This window comes from Hyla sarda, chromosome 2 (assembly GCF_029499605.1).
Source record: "Hyla sarda isolate aHylSar1 chromosome 2, aHylSar1.hap1, whole genome shotgun sequence".
Lineage (NCBI taxonomy): Eukaryota > Metazoa > Chordata > Amphibia > Anura > Hylidae > Hyla > Hyla sarda.
Window position 1 is genome coordinate 513,275,330 of NC_079190.1, and position 22,365 is coordinate 513,297,694.

General features: G+C 44.7%; 1 protein-coding gene across 3 annotated transcripts in view; it reads right to left on the reverse strand.

Moving 5' to 3' along the window:
• Nucleotides 1-6,162: 6,162 nt before the first annotated feature.
• SIDT1 (SID1 transmembrane family member 1) overlaps nt 6,163-22,365 on the reverse strand; it is a 169,070-nt gene continuing 152,867 nt past the window's right edge. For 2 of the 3 annotated variants that reach the window (XM_056559952.1, XM_056559951.1), the window contains exons 20-27: nt 20,432-20,540; nt 20,027-20,041; nt 18,961-19,037; nt 18,703-18,749; nt 18,523-18,628; nt 13,226-13,336; nt 12,378-12,491; nt 6,166-6,997 (exon numbers count right to left, since the gene is read on the reverse strand). In XM_056559952.1, coding sequence (XP_056415927.1) covers nt 6,935-6,997; nt 12,378-12,491; nt 13,226-13,336; nt 18,523-18,628; nt 18,703-18,749; nt 18,961-19,037; nt 20,027-20,041; nt 20,432-20,540 — 642 coding nt within the window. In that variant the 3' untranslated portion in view covers nt 6,166-6,934. Of the gene's footprint in view, nt 6,998-12,377; nt 12,492-13,225; nt 13,337-18,522; nt 18,629-18,702; nt 18,750-18,960; nt 19,038-20,026; nt 20,042-20,431; nt 20,541-22,365 lie in introns of all 3 variants that reach the window. The other variant, XM_056559953.1, reaches the window with a different exon arrangement.

A 22,365-nucleotide genomic window follows, 5' to 3' on the forward strand; every position in this document is an offset into this window, starting at 1 on the left:
CAATTAACAAAAGTACACGGTAAGCCATATCTCAGTAGGACGGACCAGAGGTAGTCATGGTTCACCCGATCAAATGCTTTGGCCTGATCCAGGGACAGCAGGTACCCCTTCCAGAGACCCGCACTACTCCGCTCCACTGCCTCCCTGACACTAAGGACCGCACTTAAGGTGCTTCGGCCTGGAACAGAGCAGTGCTGAGCCCCCGAAAGGAGCCGGGGTGCAAATTTCACCAGCCGATTAAACAGTATCTTGGCCAGAAGCTTCCTGTCCGTATTGAGAAGAGCTATGGGCCTCCAATTCTCAATACGGCTGGGATCTTTACCCTTTGAGAGAAGAATCAGGGCTGACCTCCTCATTGACTTCGGCAGAGTGCCCGAGGAGAGACACTCATTGAATACCTCAGTCAAGAGGGGAGCTAAAGACTCATTAAAGGCCCTGTACCACTCGGATGTTAAGCCATCCGGACCTGGTGACTTCTTGGGGGCAAGCCCCTCGATCGCCAGTCTCACTTCCTCTTCCCTGATTTCTTCTGCCAAAACATCAAGAGAGGGGTCTACCCCTGGCTCAGGAATGGTTTCAGCCAGGAAAGCCGACATCCTGTCTCGATCTAGATCCTTCCTTCCCAAGAGGTGCGAGTAGAAGGATCTGACGATCTCCAGGATCCCTGATCTGGACCGATTCAGAGATCCTGTACTATCGATCAGTCCTGAAATGACTTTACTACTCACTGACATCTTACAGTTTCTGTAAGGGTCGGGCGAGCGGTATTTCCCGAAATCCCTCTCAAAAACCAAAGATGCGTGCCTATCGTACTGACACCTCATCAGCAAGGATTTCACTCTGGAGATATCCTCTCGGCTACCTCCAGTCGAAACAAGAAGCTCGAGTTTCCTCCTCAGTCCCTGATACAGGCGATACTTGTTCAGGGACCTGAGGCTCGAGAGCTGGCGGAAGAACCCCGCAACCCTCTTCTTGAATATCTCCCACCACTCTGACTTACTACTACAAAGGTCCAGTAAAGGTACCTGACTCTGAAGAAAATCCTCAAAGGACTGTCTTACCTCAGCTTCCTCCAGGAGGGACGAATTCAGCTTCCAATAACCTTTACCCATCCGGGGGGTCTCTGAAACATTCAAGGAAAACAAAATCATACAGTGATCTGAGAACTCCACCTCAACCACGGACACTGCGGAAGAGACGGCTTCCTCCTTCAAATAAAACCTGTCTATTCTAGACCTGCAGCTACCTCGATGATAGGTGAAACCCGCGTGGCCTGAGGGGCTCCGAATGTGGGCATCCTCTAGGCGAGCTTCCCTAACTATACTATTGAGAGCTATGCTATCATAAGCCAACCGATCATTGGAACCTCTCCTATCTTGGGACCTTGTGACAGTATTGAAATCCCCTCCAAAGATCACCTGTCGGCTTGTAAAAAGAAAGGGCTTAATCCTCATAAAGAGATCTTTACGGTCCCACTTGGTTTGTGGGGCGTAGATGTTAATGAGCCGGAGCTCTTGCCCCTTCATGAGGACATCTAAGATCAGGCACCTCCCCATTTCTAACTCAATAACCCGTCGGCATTCAACCGGAGCGGTAAAAAGGACCGCCACCCCACTATACGGCTCAGCCGCAAGAGACCAGTGGGAGGGGCCGCGCCTCCACTCTCTCCTGGCTTTTACCAGAGAGGCTAGATCTGACAACCTGGTCTCCTGCAGATACAAAATATCGGCTTCAACACGGCCGAGAAAATCAAAGGCTGCGAATCTAGCCGTATCAGACTTTATGCTGGCACAGTTAATAGATGCCAGCGTCAATGGGGTGAGTGCCGCCATCATGGGTGATCGAGTTAGATGGCCCTAACCCCATCATTTCTGTCTTTTCTTCACCCCCTCATCCCCAGACGAGGAGGCTTCCTTCTCTTTGGACCGTTTTTTTGATTCTGACAGGTCCATTTTTGAATCCCCATCTCCACCTGGCTCCGGTTTGGCCCCATCCCCTGAGGAAATTGCCCCTTCAGGACAGGGCCCAGTTCCCCCTGGAGGCTTCCCCACTTCAGGCACCCCATCCTCGACCCCCTCCTTCAAGGAAGGGGAGGAGATGTCTTCAAGGACAGAGTACCGGTTAGACAGATCAATCAGAGGGGGGGCAGGTAAGCTTCCGCTTGGGACCTGGTCCGTAGCACGGGGACTAGAGGGCTCCGACCTCTTCTTTCCCCTTTTATTGCCCTTCTTTTTTGGCCGCTCTTCACCCTCCTCATCCACACTTTCATAGTGGGAGGAATCGGAAAGATCGGCCTTGCTGCCCTCTTCTCTACAGATTCTCCTCATTTCCTCATCCATCACATTCTCCTCCAGGGCCTCAGCAGTTTCAGGACTAACCTCTGGAGCAGGGTCAGAAGCTACCCCTGCCACATGGGAACTCTCCAGCTCCCTGCTCCTTCTGCGATTAGCCTCCCGCCTCAGCTTGGCGGGACTTTTCCTCTTCACTGACCCTGTTGCACCTTCACCCGCACTCGTGCCCTCCCCAGCTGAAGCAACATTACTGCCATCTCCAGCCAAGGTGACCGTCGCACGGGCAAAGGCGCTAGGACAACGGCTGAAAGGGTGTCCTAAGACACCACACAGATGACACCGGATCTGCCTACAGGATGCGGCAAGATGACCTACCCCACCGCACAGTGCACAGACCTGCACGGTACAGGCTGCGCTAAAGTGAGTGGGGCTGCCACACCTGTGACAGACCTTGGGCTGCCCCTGGTAGAAAACTTGGATTCTGTCTCTCCCAAGAAAAGCAGCTGATGGGATGTGGGCAACAGTGCTCCCCGAACGCTTCAGTTTGACGGAAAACGTCCAGGCCCCAGACCAGATCCCATGTTCATCATAGTTCTTTTTTGGCATGTCCGTCACATCCCCATATCGGCTGAGCCAGGTCATGATGTCATAGCAAGATAGTGACTCGTTACGTGTCAAAACGGTCACTTTCTTGACCAAATTCTGACGGGATATCGCCTTTACGGCAAAATCCCGCCAGCCGGGCTCGCTTTTCACCACCTCATAGTTCGACCAGAAAAGTTCCAAACCCTCTGGCCGAGCGAAGCTGATATCAAACTCGGAAGTACCGTAGGGGTGGATCAGGGCAAAGATGTCACTTGCCCTGAATTCCATCCGGAGGAGGAGCTCAACCACCTTTCCCCGAGGCGGACACGCATCTTCGCCCCTCCACACTAAACGGACCACATTCCTACGGCCACTTTCCTGCCCGGATGTCGGGAGGGACCAGACCACCTCCCCATTTTGTTCTCGGAAAGCGCCTAAGCCGTGTCTTTCTATCCAAAAAGACAGGTCAACCTCACCCCTCCCCTCTACCTGGATCGACCTGTCTCCCCTACGTAGAGCCTCCAGGAGGCGCTGTTGCAAGTGACCCCCAGAGCCAGATGGAGATGGGGATCCCCCGGCAGTGACGCTGGCATAGCTTCTGGGAGAAGCAGCCACTACCGGGGGGGCAGTCGAACCAGAAACCAAACCAGGACCATTATTCTTGACAGAAATATCAGCCATAACACCTCTCTCTCCCATTCCACTACCGCTCCTCACCTGCATTTCACTAGCACCCCTCTCTTGCACCCCACTTGCACCCCTCTCTTGCACCCCACTTGCACCCCTCTCTTTCACTCCACTTGCACCCCTCTCTTGCACCCTACTTGCACCCCTCTCTTTCACTCCACTTGCACCTCTCTTGCACCCCACTTGCACCCCTCTCTTTCACTCCACTTGCACCCCTCTCTTGCACCCCACTTGCACCCCTCTCTTGCACTCCACAAGTTCCCCCCTCATCCACACTGCTACCACAACTCCTCCCATGCACACCACCATCATTCACATTTTGCACATTACCATTTTTGCTCTCACTTTCACTCTTGCCTACACTCTCCCTTGGTGTGTTACAGACTGGGCTGGCTGGGTCTTTTGCATGTTTAATGGCTGCCGGTTTCAGAATTGGCGCTGCATAGTTCTTTCTTCCCGTCTCTTGGGGTGCAGACACACGCTCCGCCTCTGACATAGGTGGCCACGCCCCCTCGCAAAATGACTGTCCCTCCGGACTTACTCCCGCTACAGCCGACGCACAGGGAACCTCCCCCTTTACAGCGGAGTGCCCCCTGGCGCCAGAACCGGTACCAACCACATCACCTAGGGGACCGCCCCCTGAACCAACAGGGTCCGGTGCCCGGACACTCCCCCCCCTCACAGGAGAATGCCCTGCAGCGCCAGGACCAGTACCGCCCACTTCAACTGAACGGGTGAATCTGCCGCCATTTTCTGGTGACTGGACACCCTCCCCCCTCACAGGAGGGTGCCCTTTTTTTTCTATAGCACCCACGGCCATTTTGGGTGCACTACTGTATCCCCCATGCTGGCCCCGCTCCACTACAGAAACGGGGTCTGGCAGGTTGGGGGACCCAGCACCCTGAACCGACTTTTCAGCCGACCCAGACTGCTGGAAGGGAGAAAAGACAAACTTCACTTGTCCCTCAGTTTTCTTTCTTTTCTTGCCCTTTTTTTTATTCCTCCTCTTCTCTTCTGGGCCCAAATCGTCTCCAAAAGAAAAATTTTCTAGACGGGTGGGTGACTCCTGCATTACAATCGCCCGCAGGAGACCCCCGTCTGCCAAGCCGCTGCCTTCACCGCAGTCACTGCCATCATCATCCTCACTGGAGAGAGGTAAGGCCACCTGAGCCGGGTTTATATAGTCTGCACTCAGGGTAAGTGGGGGGTCAGGGGTAGCAATGGTGGCACATACCGATACAGTGTCCATATCCCCCTCACTCACATTGCCCTCCTCACCTCCATCACCTTCCTCCATCTCCTCCTCCTCACTGCGACAATCCTCATCTTGCGGACTTTCACAACCTCTGGAGGCCCTCATGCTGGAGAACCTCTCTTCATGAATTAGCTTCTCACCAAGAAACCCAGCACCCTCCACAATGTCCGATCTCCTCCTTACAAGCTCCTCTACAATGTCCGATCTCCTCCTCACAAGCTCCTCCACAATGTCCGATCTCCTCCTCACAAGCTCCTCCACCTCTTTCCTCAGAGACCTCACCTTGGTGTTGAATGCTGATCTCTTTGCCTTAGGTGCCTGATCCGCTTGATAGATGGCAAACTTTAGATCTTCTCTAAGGCCACGAAGCTGCTTTCCAAGCTGTTCATATTCAGCCATCTTCGCATGGATTCTCGATCCAAAAGTTTCCAGGGATTCTCTGTTCCCCTTTACCCCCCATTGCTGGGGTTGTGAGGGTCCAGACACAGCTGCCTTCACTGCACTCCTCTGCCTGGAAGAGCTTCTTTTCCTTGCAGGGCTTTTGCTGGAGGCTTTGCAGCTCCCAGCTGAGGACGGGGGAGGGGGCACCACATTACTGTGAGCCCTGGTTGTTCTCCTAATTCCGTCCGGATTATTGGCCGTGGCATTTTCCTTGGCACCCCCCGCCGGCCGGGTACGGGGAGTGCAAGATGAAGCTCCAGATCCCCTGGGCTCCATAGCAGGAGAACCTACCCAGGTGTATGCCACACACCTGGGGAGGGGCAGAAGGAAATCACTGCTTCTGTGGAAGTCTCAGGAGCTCAGCAGAACACAACCTCTCTCCAGAGCTGCACTCACTATTCTGCTGGTGAGGTCACTGTGTACAAACATTACATTACTTATCCGGAGTTATATCCTGTATTATACTCCAGAGCTGCACTCACTATTCTGCTGACTTCAGAGTAACAAGATGCAGGAATCGATTAGACTTTGCGGTTGGGGTCCCACAGATTGCAACCAATAGATTTAGTGTCAATAATTTAGTTTTATTTTAAAAGGTAAGTGCCCCCCCTTATCCAGTTTAAATTCAGTTCTTCATCTCTTCTCCCACAATTCCATGCACATCGAAGCTCTGCCCATCCTGATCTTTCTAGTTCATGAATAGCATGCCAAAACGACAGTGACATTTTGCACAGATTAGAACAATGCTTTCAACCAGGGTGCCTCCAGCTATTGCAAAACTACAACTCCAAGCATTCCTGGACAGCCGAAGGCTGTCCAGGCATGCTGGGAGTTGTAGTTTTGCAACAGCTGGAGGCACCCTGGTTGGGAAACACTTGATTAGTGTCCATTAAGGGCATCATGAATGAGGCTTTGTTATACAAAATATCTCTGTAGAGGTGACGGATCTGGACCCTGGCGACTTTTGGGGGGGGGGGGGGGGGAGATACTTTTGTATGAGGGAATGTTAACATGTGATGTTATTTATAGACACATACACGATAATACTGATCCAACACTGGAGTCAGGGGGCAGTACTATGGAGGGACCGGTGAGCACCTTGTTCTGTATCGGCAGTGCGACCGCGGGGGGACATATTGTCTCATCTAGTCAGGTGATCACTGATGTCTTGAGGTTATAATGACAACAAAAAACGAACCAATCACGTTATAATAAATTAAATTGAAGATCCACAAGTTGTACATCACGAGCAGCACTAAGAAAGTCAACATGACGGGGCGCGGCAAGCACCAGGCAGTCCATAAAAGGTTAAAAATATTTTACAAAATTGGCAACAATTATGTAGATACCCAAACCAGCAGGTGGCACCAACATGGGCACCTGGGCAGGATCCAGTTGTGGGGCAAACGTTCCTTAGATATGAAGACTTGGTCTTGCAGGACGATGACCCCCTCCAGACCGGGCAGTGGCACACAGGCAGCGGTTTTGTTCTGGAGAAAGCTGGTGGGCTGAGGAAAGGATGGCGGGCGCTCCTTCTCCCACGGTTTCTAGCCGTGTTCTTCTCCTTCTCTTCTTCCACTTTTGGATATTTGGAAGACAAACCGATCCTCGGCTCTGGCCTGGGATCCAGGCTCGTGAAAGAACAATGGAGACGTCTGCAGGCAGTGGAGTCTCCTTAGAAGACTGGGATCTTGTCTCTGCGAACGTCGTCCAGGTCATCGTCCAGGGTGAGGAGAACCTGAGGAGGGAAACAGAGTCATGAGGAGCAACAGACAGAGGAAGAGACAGATCCCTAGAAATCAATAGACGGGGAAGGTCTGAGACAATCTAAGAAAATCGTGAGACTGAGAAGATCCAGGACAATGGAGGAGACAATCCTAGAAACCATGAGAATGAGAAGAACTAAGAGAAAAACCAAGGATAACGGAGAAGACCATCCTAGAAACAATGAGACTGGGAAGAACTAAGAGAAAAAAAACAAGGATAATAGAGAAGACCATCCTAGAAACCATGAGACTGAGAAGAACTAAGAGAAAAACCAAGAATAATGGAGAAGACCATCCTAGAAACCATGAGACTGAGAAGAACTAAGAGAAAAACCAAGAATAATGGAGAAGACCATCCTAGAAACCATGAGACTGAGAAGAACTAAGAAAAACCCAAGGATAATGGAGAAGACCATCCTAGAAACCATGAGAATGAGAAGAACTAAGAGAAAAACCAAGGATAACGGAGAAGACCATCCTAGAAACCATGAGACTGAGAAGAACTAAGAAAAACCCAAGGATAACGGAGAAGACCATCCTAGAAACCATGAGACTGAGAAGAACTAAGAAAAACCCAAGGATAATGGAGAAGACCATCCTAGAAACCATGAGACCGAGAAGAACTAAGAAAAACCCAAGGATAATGGAGAAGACCATCCTAGAAACCATGAGACTGAGAAGAACTAAGACATTAGAGGAGATAATCGTATAAAATATTAGAGTAAGAAGATCCAAGACACAAGAGGAGACCATCCTAGAAATCGTGAGACTGAAGGACATGGGGAGAATTATCAAAACCGGTGTAGAAGAAGAGCAGTGCAGTTGCCCATGGCAACCAATCAGATTTCTCCTTTCTATTTTTCACAGGCCTCTTTAAAAATGAAAGAAGAAATCTGATTGGTTGCTATGGGCAACTGCACCGCTCTTCCTCTACACCGGTTTTGATAAATCTCCTCTATAAATCTAGAAATCATAACCAAAACATAAGAACCAAGACAAGACGTTAGAGGGGCCCAAGATAAGACGTTAGAGGGGCCCAAGACAAGACGTTAGAGGGGCCCAAGACAAGACGTTAGAGGGGCCCAAGACAAGGCATTCTGGAGGGGCATTGGCCTATGTCTTCATATATCCTCCATATGGTCCTATACCCGTCCACCATCACATCCTTACAATCATATCCTCTATATGGTCCTATACCCGTCCATATCACATCCTTACAATCATATCCTCCATATGGTCCTATACCCGTCCTCAATCACATCCTTACAATCATATCCTCCATATGGTCCTATACCCGTCCACCATCACATCCTTACAATCATATCCTCTATATGGTCCTATACCCGTCCATATCACATCCTTACAATCATATCCTCCATATGGTCCTATACCTGTCCATATCACATCCTTACAATCATATCCTCTATATGGTCCTATACCCGTCCACCATCACATCCTTACAATCATATCCTCTATATAGTCCTATACCCGTTCACCTCCACATCCTTACAATCATATCCTCCATATGGTCCTATACCCGTCCTCCATCACATCCTTACAATCATATCCTCTATATGGTCCTATACCCATCCACCTCCACCATCACATCCTTACAATCATATCCTCCATATGGTCCTATACCCGTCCTCCATCACATCCTTACAATCATATCCGCTATATGGTCCTATACCCGTCCTCCATCACATCCTTACAATCATATCCTCCATATGGTCCTATACCCATCCACCTCCACCATCACATCCTTACAATCATATCCTCTATATGGTCCTATACCCGTCCACCTCCACATCCTTACAATCATATCCTCTATATGGTCCTATACCCGTCCACCATCACATCCTTACAATCATATCCTCCATATGGCCCTATACCCGTTCACCTCCACATCCTTACAATCATATCCTCCATATGGTCCTATACCTGTCCACATCACATCCTTACAATCATATCCTCCATATGGCCCTATACCCGTTCACCTCCACATCCTTACAATCATATCCTCTATATGGTCCTATACCCGTCCTCCATCACATCCTTACAATCATATCCTCCATATGGTCCTATACCAGTCCATATCACATCCTTACAATCATATCCTCCATATAGTCCTATACCCGTCCACCATCACATCCTTACAATCATATCCTCCATATGGTCCTATACCCGTCCACCATCACATCCTTACAATCATATCCTCCATATGGTCCTATACCCGTCCACCATCACATCCTTACAATCATATCCTCCATATGGTCCTATACCCATCCACCATCACATCCTTACAATCATATCCTCCATATGGTCCTATACCCGTCCACCATCACATCCTTACAATCATATCCTCCATATGGCCCTATACCCGTTCACCTCCACATCCTTACAATCATATCCTCCATATGGTCCTATACCTGTCCACATCACATCCTTACAATCATATCCTCCATATGGCCCTATACCCGTTCACCTCCACATCCTTACAATCATATCCTCTATATGGTCCTATACCCGTCCTCCATCACATCCTTACAATCATATCCTCCATATGGTCCTATACCCGTCCATATCACATCCTTACAATCATATCCTCCATATAGTCCTATACCCGTCCACCATCACATCCTTACAATCATATCCTCTATATGGTCCTATACCCGTCCACCATCACATCCTTACAATCATATCCTCCATATGGTCCTATACCCGTCCACCTCCACCATCACATCCTTACAATCATATCCTCTATATGGTCCTATACCCATCCTCCATCACATCCTTACAATCATATCCTCCATATGGTCCTATACCCGTCCTCCATCACATCCTTACAATCATATCCTCTATATGGTCCTATACCCGTCCACCATCACATCCTTACAATCATATCCTCCATATGGTCCTATACCCGTCCACCATCACATCCTTACAATCATATCCTCCATATGGTCCTATACCCGTCCACCATCACATCCTTACAATCATATCCTCCATATGGCCCTATACCCGTTCACCTCCACATCCTTACAATCATATCCTCCATATGGTCCTATACCTGTCCACATCACATCCTTACAATCATATCCTCCATATGGCCCTATACCCGTTCACCTCCACATCCTTACAATCATATCCTCTATATGGTCCTATACCCGTCCTCCATCACATCCTTACAATCATATCCTCCATATGGTCCTATACCCGTCCATATCACATCCTTACAATCATATCCTCCATATAGTCCTATACCCGTCCACCATCACATCCTTACAATCATATCCTCTATATGGTCCTATACCCGTCCATATCACATCCTTACAATCATATCCTCCATATGGTCCTATACCCGTCCTCCATCACATCCTTACAATCATATCCTCCATATGGTCCTATACCCGTCCTCCATCACATCCTTACAATCATATCCTCCATATGGTCCTATACCCGTCCTCCATCACATCCTTACAATCATATCCTCCATATAGTCCTATACCCGTCCACCATCACATCCTTACAATCATATCCTCTATATGGTCCTATACCCGTCCATATCACATCCTTACAATCATATCCTCCATATGGTCCTATACCCGTCCTCCATCACATCCTTACAATCATATCCTCTATATGGTCCTATACCCGTCCATATCACATCCTTACAATCATATCCTCCATATGGTCCTATACCCGTCCTCCATCACATCCTTACAATCATATCCTCCATATGGTCCTATACCCGTCCTCCATCACATCCTTACAATCATATCCTCCATATGGCCCTATACCCGTCCATATCACATCCTTACAATCATATCCTCCATATGGTCCTATACCCGTCCTCCATCACATCCTTACAATCATATCCTCCATATGGTCCTATACCCGTCCTCCATCACATCCTTACAATCATATCCTCCATATGGTCCTATACCCGTCCACATCACATCCTTACAATCATATCCTCCATATGGTCCTATACCCATCCACCATCACATCCTTACAATCATATCCTCCAAATGGTCCTATACCCGTCCTCCATCACATCCTTACAATCATATCCTCCATATGGTCCTATACCCGTCTCCATCACATCCTTACAATCATATCCTCCATATGGTCCTATACCCGTCCACCATCACATCCATACAATCATATCCTCCATATGGCCCTATACCCGTCCACCATCACATCCTTACAATCATATCCTCCAAATGGTCCTATACCCGTCCTCCATCACATCCTTACAATCATATCCTCCATATGGTCCTATACCCGTCCACCATCACATCCTTACAATCATATCCTCTATATGGTTCTATACCCGTCCACCATCACATCCTTACAATCATATCCTCTATATGGTCCTATACCCGTCCTCCATCACATCCTTACAATCATATCCTCCATATGGTCCTATACCCATCCACCTCCACCATCACATCCTTACAATCATATCCTCCATATGGTCCTATACCCGTCCATATCACATCCTTACAATCATATCCTCCATATGGTCCTATACCCGTCCTCCATCACATCCTTACAATCATATCCTCTATATGGTCCTATACCCGTCCACATCACATCCTTACAATCATATCCTCTATATGGTCCTATACCCGTCCACCATCACATCCTTACAATCATATCCTCCATTTGGTCCTATACCCGTCCTCCATCACATCCTTACAATCATATCCTCTATATGGTCCTATACCCGTCCACCATCACATCCTTACAATCATATCCTCCATATGGTCCTATACCCGTCCACCATCACATCCTTACAATCATATCCTCCATATGGTCCTATACCCGTCCTCCATCACATCCTTACAATCATATCCTCTATATGGTCCTATACCCGTCCACATCACATCCTTACAATCATATCCTCTATATGGTCCTATACCCGTCCACCATCACATCCTTACAATCATATCCTCCATTTGGTCCTATACCCGTCCTCCATCACATCCTTACAATCATATCCTCTATATGGTCCTATACCCGTCCACCATCACATCCTTACAATCATATCCTCCATTTGGTCCTATACCCGTCCTCCATCACATCCTTACAATCATATCCTCCATATGGTCCTATACCCGTCCACCATCACATCCTTACAATCATATCCTCCATATGGTCCTATACCCGTCCACCATCACATCCTTACAATCATATCCTCCATATGGTCCTATACCCGTCCTCCATCACATCCTTACAATCATATCCTCCATTTGGTCCTATACCCGTCCTCCATCACATCCTTACAATCATATCCTCCATATGGTCCTATACCCGTCCACCTCCAACATCACATCCTGAACTCACCAGGAACGAGAAGAACATGGCAGTCGCAGAAAGAAAGTGCCAGATGTCATGGTCATCAAAGAAGTGCATGAGGATACACTCGCGGTTCTTCTCCCGGGACTGGGCCGGGCTCTCCTGTAAATTACAGACATTTTTTATTAATATATTTTTTTAAATAATTTTGGAACATTGCAGTCTCCTTATTCACCACTAGATGTCAGTGCTGCCAGAATCCAGCAGGTGGCGATCATCTGAGTCATGGTTTTTCAAACAGTGTGCCTCCAGCTGTTGTAACAGCTGTTTGGACATGCTGGGGGTTGTAGTTCTGCAGTATTCTCACACTGTAGAGCAGTGTTCCCCAACCAGGGTGCCTCCAGCTATTGCAAAACTACCAATCTCAGCTATCCTGGCATGCTGGGCGTTGTAGTTCTGCAGTATTCTCACACTGTAGAGCAGAGTTCCCCAACCAGGGTGCCTCCAGCTGTTGCAAATCTACAACTCCCAGAATGCTGGGACTTGTATCGTCACATTGTAAAGCAGTGTTCCCATACTAGGCTGCCGCGAGCTGTCTGGGCATACTGGTACTTGTAGTTTTGCAGTATTATCACACTGTAGAGCAGTGTTCCCCAACCAGGGTGCCTCCAGCTGTTGCAAAACTACAACTCCCAGCATGCCCGGACAGCCGCTGGCTGTCCGGGCATTCTGGGAGTTGTAGTTTTGCAGTATTATCACAATCTAGAGGAGTGTTTAACAACCAGGGTGCCTCCAGCTGTTGTAAAACTCCAACTCCCAGCTGTCTGGGCATGTAGTTTTGCAACAGCTGGAGGCACACTGTTGTGAAAAATGCTGATCTAAGCGAAAATTCTCACCTCCCAGCTGCTCAGAGTCTGGAAGAAGAAGTATAAAGCGGCGGCCCAGAGTACAGCAGTGGCCAGGATACAGAAGACGGCGAGCGGACGGATCTTCTCCGAGCTGCGGAGCTGCGAAAGGAAAATAGAGCGGATGTGAGAAAACAAAGTCTGCGCCATATTACGGCAGAACGCGATATTTATACAGTCATGGCCGTAAATGTTGTCCCCCCCGGAAATCTTTCAAGAAAATGAAGTATTCCTCACAGGAAAGGATTGCAGTAACACACGTTTTGCTATACACATGTTTATTCCCTTTGTGTATATATATATATATATATATATATATATATAGATCTCCTCTCCTCTGTATATATATATATATAGATCTCCTCTCCTCTGTATATATATATATATAGATCTCCTCTCCTCTGTATATATATATATATATATATATATATATATATAGATCTCCTCTCCTCTGTATATATATATATATAGATCTCCTCTCCTCTGTATATATATATATATATATATATATATATATATATATATATATATATATATATATATATATATAGATCTCCTCTCCTCTGTATATATATATATATATATAGATCTCCTCTCCTCTGTATATATATATATATATATATAGATCTCCTCTCCTCTGTATATATATATATATAGATCTCCTCTCCTCTGTATATATATATATATATAGATCTCCTCTCCTCTGTGTATATATATATATATATATATATATAGATCTCCTCTCCTCTGTATATATATATATATATATATAGATCTCCTCTCCTCTATATATATAGATCTCCTCTCCTCTGTATATATATATATATATATATATATATATATATATATATAGATCTCCTCTCCTCTGTATATATATATATATTGCAGTAACACAGGTTTTGCTATACACATGTTTATTCCCTTTGTGTGTATTGGAACTAAACCAAAAAAGGAGGAAAAAAAGCAAATTGGACACAATGTCACCAAACTCCAAAAATGGTCCGGACACAATTATTGGCCCCTTTCATAATTGTGGATAAATAAGATTGTTTCCAGCCTGTGATGCTCCTTTATACTCACCTGGGGCAAGTAACATGTGTGGGCAATATAAAAATCACACCTGAAAGCAGATAAAAAGGAGAGAAGTTCACTTAGTCTTTGCATTGTTTGTCTGTGTGTGTGTCACACTAAGCATGGACAACAGAAAGAGGAGAAGAGAACTGTCTGAGGACTTGGGAACCAAAATTGTGGAAAAATATCAACAATCTCCAGGTTACAAGTCCATCTCCAGAGATCTAGATTTGTCTTTGTCCACAGTGCGCAACATTATCAAGAAGTTTGTAACCCATGGCGGTGTAGCTAATCTCCCTGGGCATGGACGGAAGAGAGAAATGTATGAAAAATGTCAACGCAGGATAGTCCAGATGGTGGATAAGCAGCCCCAAACAAGTTCCAAAGATGTGGAGGAGACCCAGGAGGACCCCACTATGGAGGAGACCCAGGAGGACCCCGCTATGGAGGAGACCCAGGAGGACCCAGCTATGGAGGAGACCCAGGAGGACCCCGCTATGGAGGAGACCCAGGAGGACCCCGCTATGGAGGAGACCCAGGAGGACCCCGCTGTGGAGGAGACCCAGGAGGACCCCGCTGTGGAGGAGACCCAGGAGGACCCCGCTGTGGAGGAGACCCAGGAGGACCCCACTGTGGAGGAGACCCAGGAGGACCCCACTGTGGAGGAGACCCAGGAGGACCCCACTGTGGAGGAGACCCAGGAGGACCCCACTGTGGAGGAGACCCAGGAGGACCCCACTATGGAGGAGACCCAGGAGGACCCCACTGTGGAGGAGACCCAGGAGGACCCCACTGTGGAGGAGACCCAGGAGGACCCCACTGTGGAGGAGACCCAGGAGGACCCCACTGTGGAGGAGACCCAGGAGGACCCCACTGTGGAGGAGACCCAGGAGGACCCCACTGTGGAGGAGACCCAGGAGGACCCCACTGTGGAGGAGACCCAGGAGGACCCCACTATGGAGGAGACCCAGGAGGACCCCACTGTGGAGGAGACCCAGGAGGACCCCACTGTGGAGGAGACCCAGGAGGACCCCACTGTGGAGGAGACCCAGGAGGACCCCACTATGGAGGAGACCCAGGAGGACCCCACTATGGAGGAGACCCAGGAGGACCCCACTATGGAGGAGACCCAGGAGGACCCCACTGTGAAGGAGACCCAGGAGGACCCCACTGTGGAGGAGACACAAGAGGACCCCACTATGGAGGAGACCCAGGAGGACCCCACTATGGAGGAGACCCAGGAGGACCCCACTATGGAGGAGACCCAGGAGGACCCCACTGCTGACATAGAGACATAAAAAAGCAAGACTACATTTTGCCAAAATGAACTTGAGTAACCAAAATCCTTCTGGGAAAACGTCTTGTGGACAGATGAGACCAAGATAGAGCTTTTTGGTAAATCACATCATTCTACTGTTTACCGAAAATGGAATGAGGCCTACAAAGAAAAGAACACAGTACCTACAGTGACATATGGGGGAGGTCAGTGATGTTTTGGGTGTTTTGCTGCCTCTGGCACTGGGGGCCTTGAATGTGTACAAGACATCATGAAATCTGAGGATTACCAATGGATTTTGGGTGGCACTGTACAGCCCAGTGTCAGAAAGCTGGGTTTGTGTCCGAGATCTTGGGTCTTCCAGCAGGACAATGACCCCAAACATACGTCAAAAAGCCCCAGAAATGGACGACAACAAAGCGCTGGAGAGTTCTGAAGTGTCAGCAATGAGTCCAGATCTAAATCCCATTGATCACCTGTGGAGAGATCTTATAATTACTGTTGGGAAAAGGCGCCTTCCAATAAGAGACCTGGAGCAGTTTGTAAAGGAAGAGTGGTCCAACATTCCGGCTGAGAGGTGTAAGAAGCTTATTGATGGTTATAGGAAGAGTGGTCCAACATTCCAGCTGAGAGGTGTAAGGAGCTTATTGATGCTTATAGGAAGAGTGGTCCAACATTCCGGCTGAGAGGTGTAAGAAGCTTATTGATGGTTATAGAAAGAGTGGTCCAACATTCCGGCTGAGAGGTGTAAGGAGCTTATTGATGGTTATAGGAAGAGTGGTCCAACATTCCGGCTGAGAGGTGTAAGAAGATTATTGATGGTTATAGGAAGAGTGGTCCAACATTCCGGCTGAGAGGTGTAAGAAGCTTATTGATGGTTATAGGAAGAGTGCTCCAACATTCCGGCTGAGAGGTGTAAGAAGCTTATTGATGGTTATAGGAAGAGTGGTCCAACATTCCGGCTGAGAGGTGTAAGAAGCTTATTGATGCTTATAGGAAGAGTGGTCCAACATTCTGGCTGAGAGGTGTAAGAAGCTTATTGATGGTTATAGGAAGAGTGGTCACACATCCCAGCTGAGAGGTGTAAGAAGCTTATTGATGCTTATAGGAAGAGTGGTCCAACATTCCGGCTGAGAGGTGTAAGGAGCTTATTGATGGTTATAGGAAGAGTGGTCCAACATTCCGGCTGAGAGGTGTAAGAAGCTTATTGATGGTTATAGGAAGACACTGATTTCACTTATTTTTTCCAAAGGGTGTGCAACCAAATATTAAGTTAAGGGGCCAATAATTTTGTCCAGACCATTTTTGGAGTTTGGTGACATTATGTCCAATTTGCTTTTTTTCCTCCTTTTTTGGTTTAGTTCCAATACACACAAAGGGAAAAAAACATGTGTATAGCAAAACCTGTGTTACTGCAATATATATATATATATATATATATATATATATATATATATACAGAGGAGAGGAGATCTATATATATATATATATATATATACAGAGGAGAGGAGATCTATATATATATATATATATACAGAGGAGAGGAGATCTATATATATATATATATATATATACAGAGGAGAGGAGATCTATATATATATATATATATACAGAGGAGAGGAGATCTATATATATATATATATACAGAGGAGAGGAGATCTATATATATACAGAGGAGAGGAGATCTATATATATATATACAGAGGAGAGGAGATCTATATATATATATATACAGAGGAGAGGAGATCTATATATATATATATACAGAGGAGAGGAGATCTATATATACATATATATATACAGAGGAGAGGAGATCTATATATATATATATATACAGAGGAGAGGAGATCTATATATATATATATACACAAAGGGAATAAACATGTGTATAGCAAAACCTGTGTTACTGCAATATATATATATACACAGAGGAGAGGAGATCTATATATATATATATATATATATATATATATATATATATATATATATATATATATACAGAGGAGAGGAGATCTATATATATATATATATATATATATATATATATATACAGAGGAGAGGAGATCTATATATATATATACAGAGGAGAGGAGATCTATATATATATATATATACAGAGGAGAGGAGATCTATATATATATATATATATATACAGAGGAGAGGAGATCTATATATATATATACAGAGGAGAGGAGATCTATATATATATATACAGAGGAGAGGAGATCTATATATATATATATATATATATATATATACACAGAGGAGAGGAGATCTATATATATATATATACAGAGGAGAGGAGATCTATATATATATACAGAGGAGAGGAGATCTATATATATATATATATATATACAGAGGAGAGGAGATCTATATATATATATACAGAGGAGAGGAGATCTATATATATATATACAGAGGAGAGGAGATCTATATATATATATACAGAGGAGAGGAGATCTATATATATATATATACAGAGGAGAGGAGATCTATATATATATATATATATATACACACACAAAGGGAATAAACATGTGTATAGCAAAACCTGTGTTACTGCAATATATATATACAGAGGAGAGGAGATCTATATATATATACAGAGGAGAGGAGATCTATATATATATACAGAGGAGAGGAGATCTATATATATATATACAGAGGAGAGGAGATCTATATATATATATACAGAGGAGAGGAGATCTATATATATATATACACAAAGGGAATAAACATGTGTATAGCAAAACCTGTGTTACTGCAATATATATATACAGAGGAGAGGAGATCTATATATATATATACACAAAGGGAATAAACCTGTGTTACTGCAATCCTTTCCTGTGAGGAATACTTCATCTTATAGAAATATTTCAGGGGGGACAACATTTACCGCCATGACTGTATATATATCGTATATTTCGCGCCCTTTTACCTTCATAATGATATAAAACGCCAGGTACAGCAGCAGGTTACAGATGAATATCCCCAACAGGTAGGAGGCGAAGTCCCGGGGGCGATAAACCAGTCCAAAAATGGCGCTGGAAGAAAAGCGCAGAAGATCAGACTGCGTCCCTCCATCGGGGTACCGCGTTACGTCGCGTTCGCTACTTACAAGAACCAGTTGACTATGTTGCCCACGATCAGCAGGATCATCCTGTCCTGAGGGAGGAAAATGGCGACAATCAGACTGCGGCACGGAAAACCGCGCAAATCTATAATAGCAATCACATGATGAACAGTGTTAAAAGGGGCGGAGCTTATTATTACAATGAGGCAAGTCAAACGCCAGGATGGAAATCATTTTGGGGGGGGGGGGGGGTGAGCTATATCAAATGCAATTATAATTGCGCCAATTCTGGTCGGCACCTACCATGTACATGGGCCGGCTGCATTGCTGCATGCAATCTGTGTACAGGATCTGGAAGATGCGACGGAAGATTCCGAAATCTGAAAGGGGAAATTTAATATTATAATTATCAGCAGATGTCCAGGCATGCTGGGAGCTGTAGTTTTGCAACAGCTGGAGGCAACCTGGTTGTTAAACACTCCTCTAGATTGTGATAATACTGCAAGACTACTACTCCCAGCATGCCCGGACAGCCAGCGGCTGTCTGGGCATGCTGGGAATTGTAGTTTTGCAACAGCTGGAGGCACCCTGGTTGGGGGACACTGCCCTACAGTGTGAGAATACTGCAAAACTACAACTCCCAGCATGCCAGGATAGCTGAAAGTTGTAGTTTTGCAACAGCTGTAGGCACCCTGGTTGGAAAACACCACTCGATGGTGTGAGAATACTGCAAAACTACAACTTTTAGCTATTCTGGCATGCTGGGAGTTGTAGTTTTGCAGTATTCTCACACTGTAGGGCAGTGTTACCCAACCAGGGTGCCTCCAGCTGTTGCAAAACTACAACTCCCAGCATGCCAGAATAGCTAAAAGTTGTAGTTTTGCAGTATTCTCACACCATAGAGTGGTGTTTTCCAACCAGGGTGCCTACAGCTGTTGCAAAACTACAACTTTCAGCTATCCTGGCATGCTGGGAGTTGTAGTTTTGCAGTATTCTCACACTGTAGGGCAGTGTTCCCCAACCAGGGTGCCTCCAGCTGTTGCAAAAATACAATTCCCAGCATGCCCGGACAGCCAACGGCTGTCCAGGCATGCTGGGAGTTGTAGTTTTGCAGTATTCTCACAATCTGTGAGTTGTAGATTTACAACAGCTGGAGGCACCCTGGTTGTTAAAAAAAAAAAAAAAAAAAATCCTCTAGATTGTGATAATACTGCAAAACTACAACTCCCAGCATGCCCGGACAAACAACGGACCCCTGAGATTACGTCTTGGATAGGGGACGAGATGTCTAGGGGCGGAGTACCCCTTTAAATCACAGTGTTCACACTTTTTTATTGTACAGGGACACAGAAGACAAGAAGGATGTTACCTGCATTGGAGACATCTGTGAGGAGAGCGGAGGAGAGAGATGGAGAGCGTCAGAAAGGAGGAGACCGGCAGAGAAGGGGTCACATATATATACAGAATCTATATCCTCTCACCACACACTCACAATATACAAGGCCCAGTGTCTCGTATTGTGTTTATATACATCAGCTGACAGGAAACAACCAATCAGATCGCTTCTTTCATTTTTTGAAATGGCCTCTGAAGAATGAAAGCAGTGATCTGATTGGTTGCTATGGGCAACTCAGTAACTTCTCTTCTGGACGGGTTTTGATAAATCTCCCCCAATGTCTTTTATTACACTGAACTAGATAACTGGACAGGAAGTCTCTGGTGTGTAGAATATTATCTTCCCTCCCCAAATAACACGAGGGATCCCCGTCCTCACCGATCCTGAAGCGTCCCATGTAATAGATGTGGGTGCTGAGCGCCAGGGACCCCACCACATGGATGATGGAGAAGGTCACCCAGAACCACCAGTTATCCTTCCCGAAAACCTAGAGGAAAAGACCAAATCATCAGAACAGCCCTGAGTCAGTCTATCTATCTATCTATCTATCTATCTATCCATCTATCTCATATCTATCTATCTATCTATCCATCTATCTCATATCTATCTATCTATCTCTCATATCTATCTATCTATCTATCTATCCATCTCATATCTATCTATCCATCTCATATCTATCTATCCATCTCATATCTATCTCATATCTATCTATCTCATATCTATCTATCTATCTCATATCTATCTATCTCATATTTATCTCATATTTATCTATCTATATATCTATCTATCTATCTCATATCTATCTATCTCATATCTATCTATCTCATATCTATCTATCTCATATTTATCTATCTATATATCTATCTATCTATCTCATATCTATCTATCTATCTATTTATCAATGTCATATCTATCTATCTCATATCTATCTATCTCATATCTATCTATCTATCTATCTATCTCTCATATCTATCTATCTATCTATCTATCTATCTCATATCTATCTATCTATCTCATATCTATCTATCTATCTATCTATCTATCTCATATCTATCTATCTATCTATCTATCTCATATCTATCTATCTATCTCATATCTATCTATCTATCTATCTATCTCATATCTATCTATCTATCTATCTATCTCATATCTATCTATCTATCTCATATCTATCTATCTATCTCATATCTATCTATCTATCTATCTCATATCTATCTATCTATCTATCTATCTCATATCTATCTATCTCATATCCATCTATCTATCTATCTCATATCCATCTATCTCTCTCATATCCATCTATCTATCTCATATCTATCTATCTCATATTTATCTCATATTTATCTATCTATATATCTATCTATCTATCTATCTCATATCTATCTATCTCATATCTATCTATCTCATATCTATCTATCTCATATCTATCTATCTCATATTTATCTATCTATATATCTATCTATCTATCTATCTCATATCTATCTATCTATCTATTTATCAATGTCATATCTATCTATCTCATATCTATCTATCTCATATCTATCTATCTATCTATCTATCTCATATCTATCTATCTATCTCATATCTATCTATCTATCTATCTATCTCATATCTATCTATCTATCTATCTATCTCATATCTATCTATCTATCTCATATCTATCTATCTATCTCATATCTATCTATCTATCTATCTCATATCTATCTATCTATCTATCTATCTCATATCTATCTATCTCATATCCATCTATCTATCTATCTCATATCCATCTATCTCTCTCATATCTATCTATCCATCTATCTCTCTCATATCTATCTATCTCATATCTATCTATCTATCTATCTCCTATCTATCTATCTCATATCTATCTATCTCATATCTATTTATCTATCTCATATCTATCTATCTCATATCTATCTATCTATCTTTCTAATATCTATCTCATATCTATCTATCTCATATCTATCTACCTATCTAATATTTATCTCATATCTATCTATCTATCTATCTATCTATCTATCTCTCATATCTATCTATCTATCTATCTATCTATCTATCTCATATCTATCTATCTCATATCTATCTACCTATCTAATATCTATCTCATATCTATATATCTATCTCATATCTATCTCATATCTATCTATCTCATATCTATCTAATATCTATCTATCTCATATCTATCTCATATCTACCTATCTCATATCTACCTATATATCTATCTATCTATCTATCTCATATCTATCTATCTATCTATCTCATATCTATCTATCTATCTATCTCATATCTATCTATCTATCTATCTCATATCT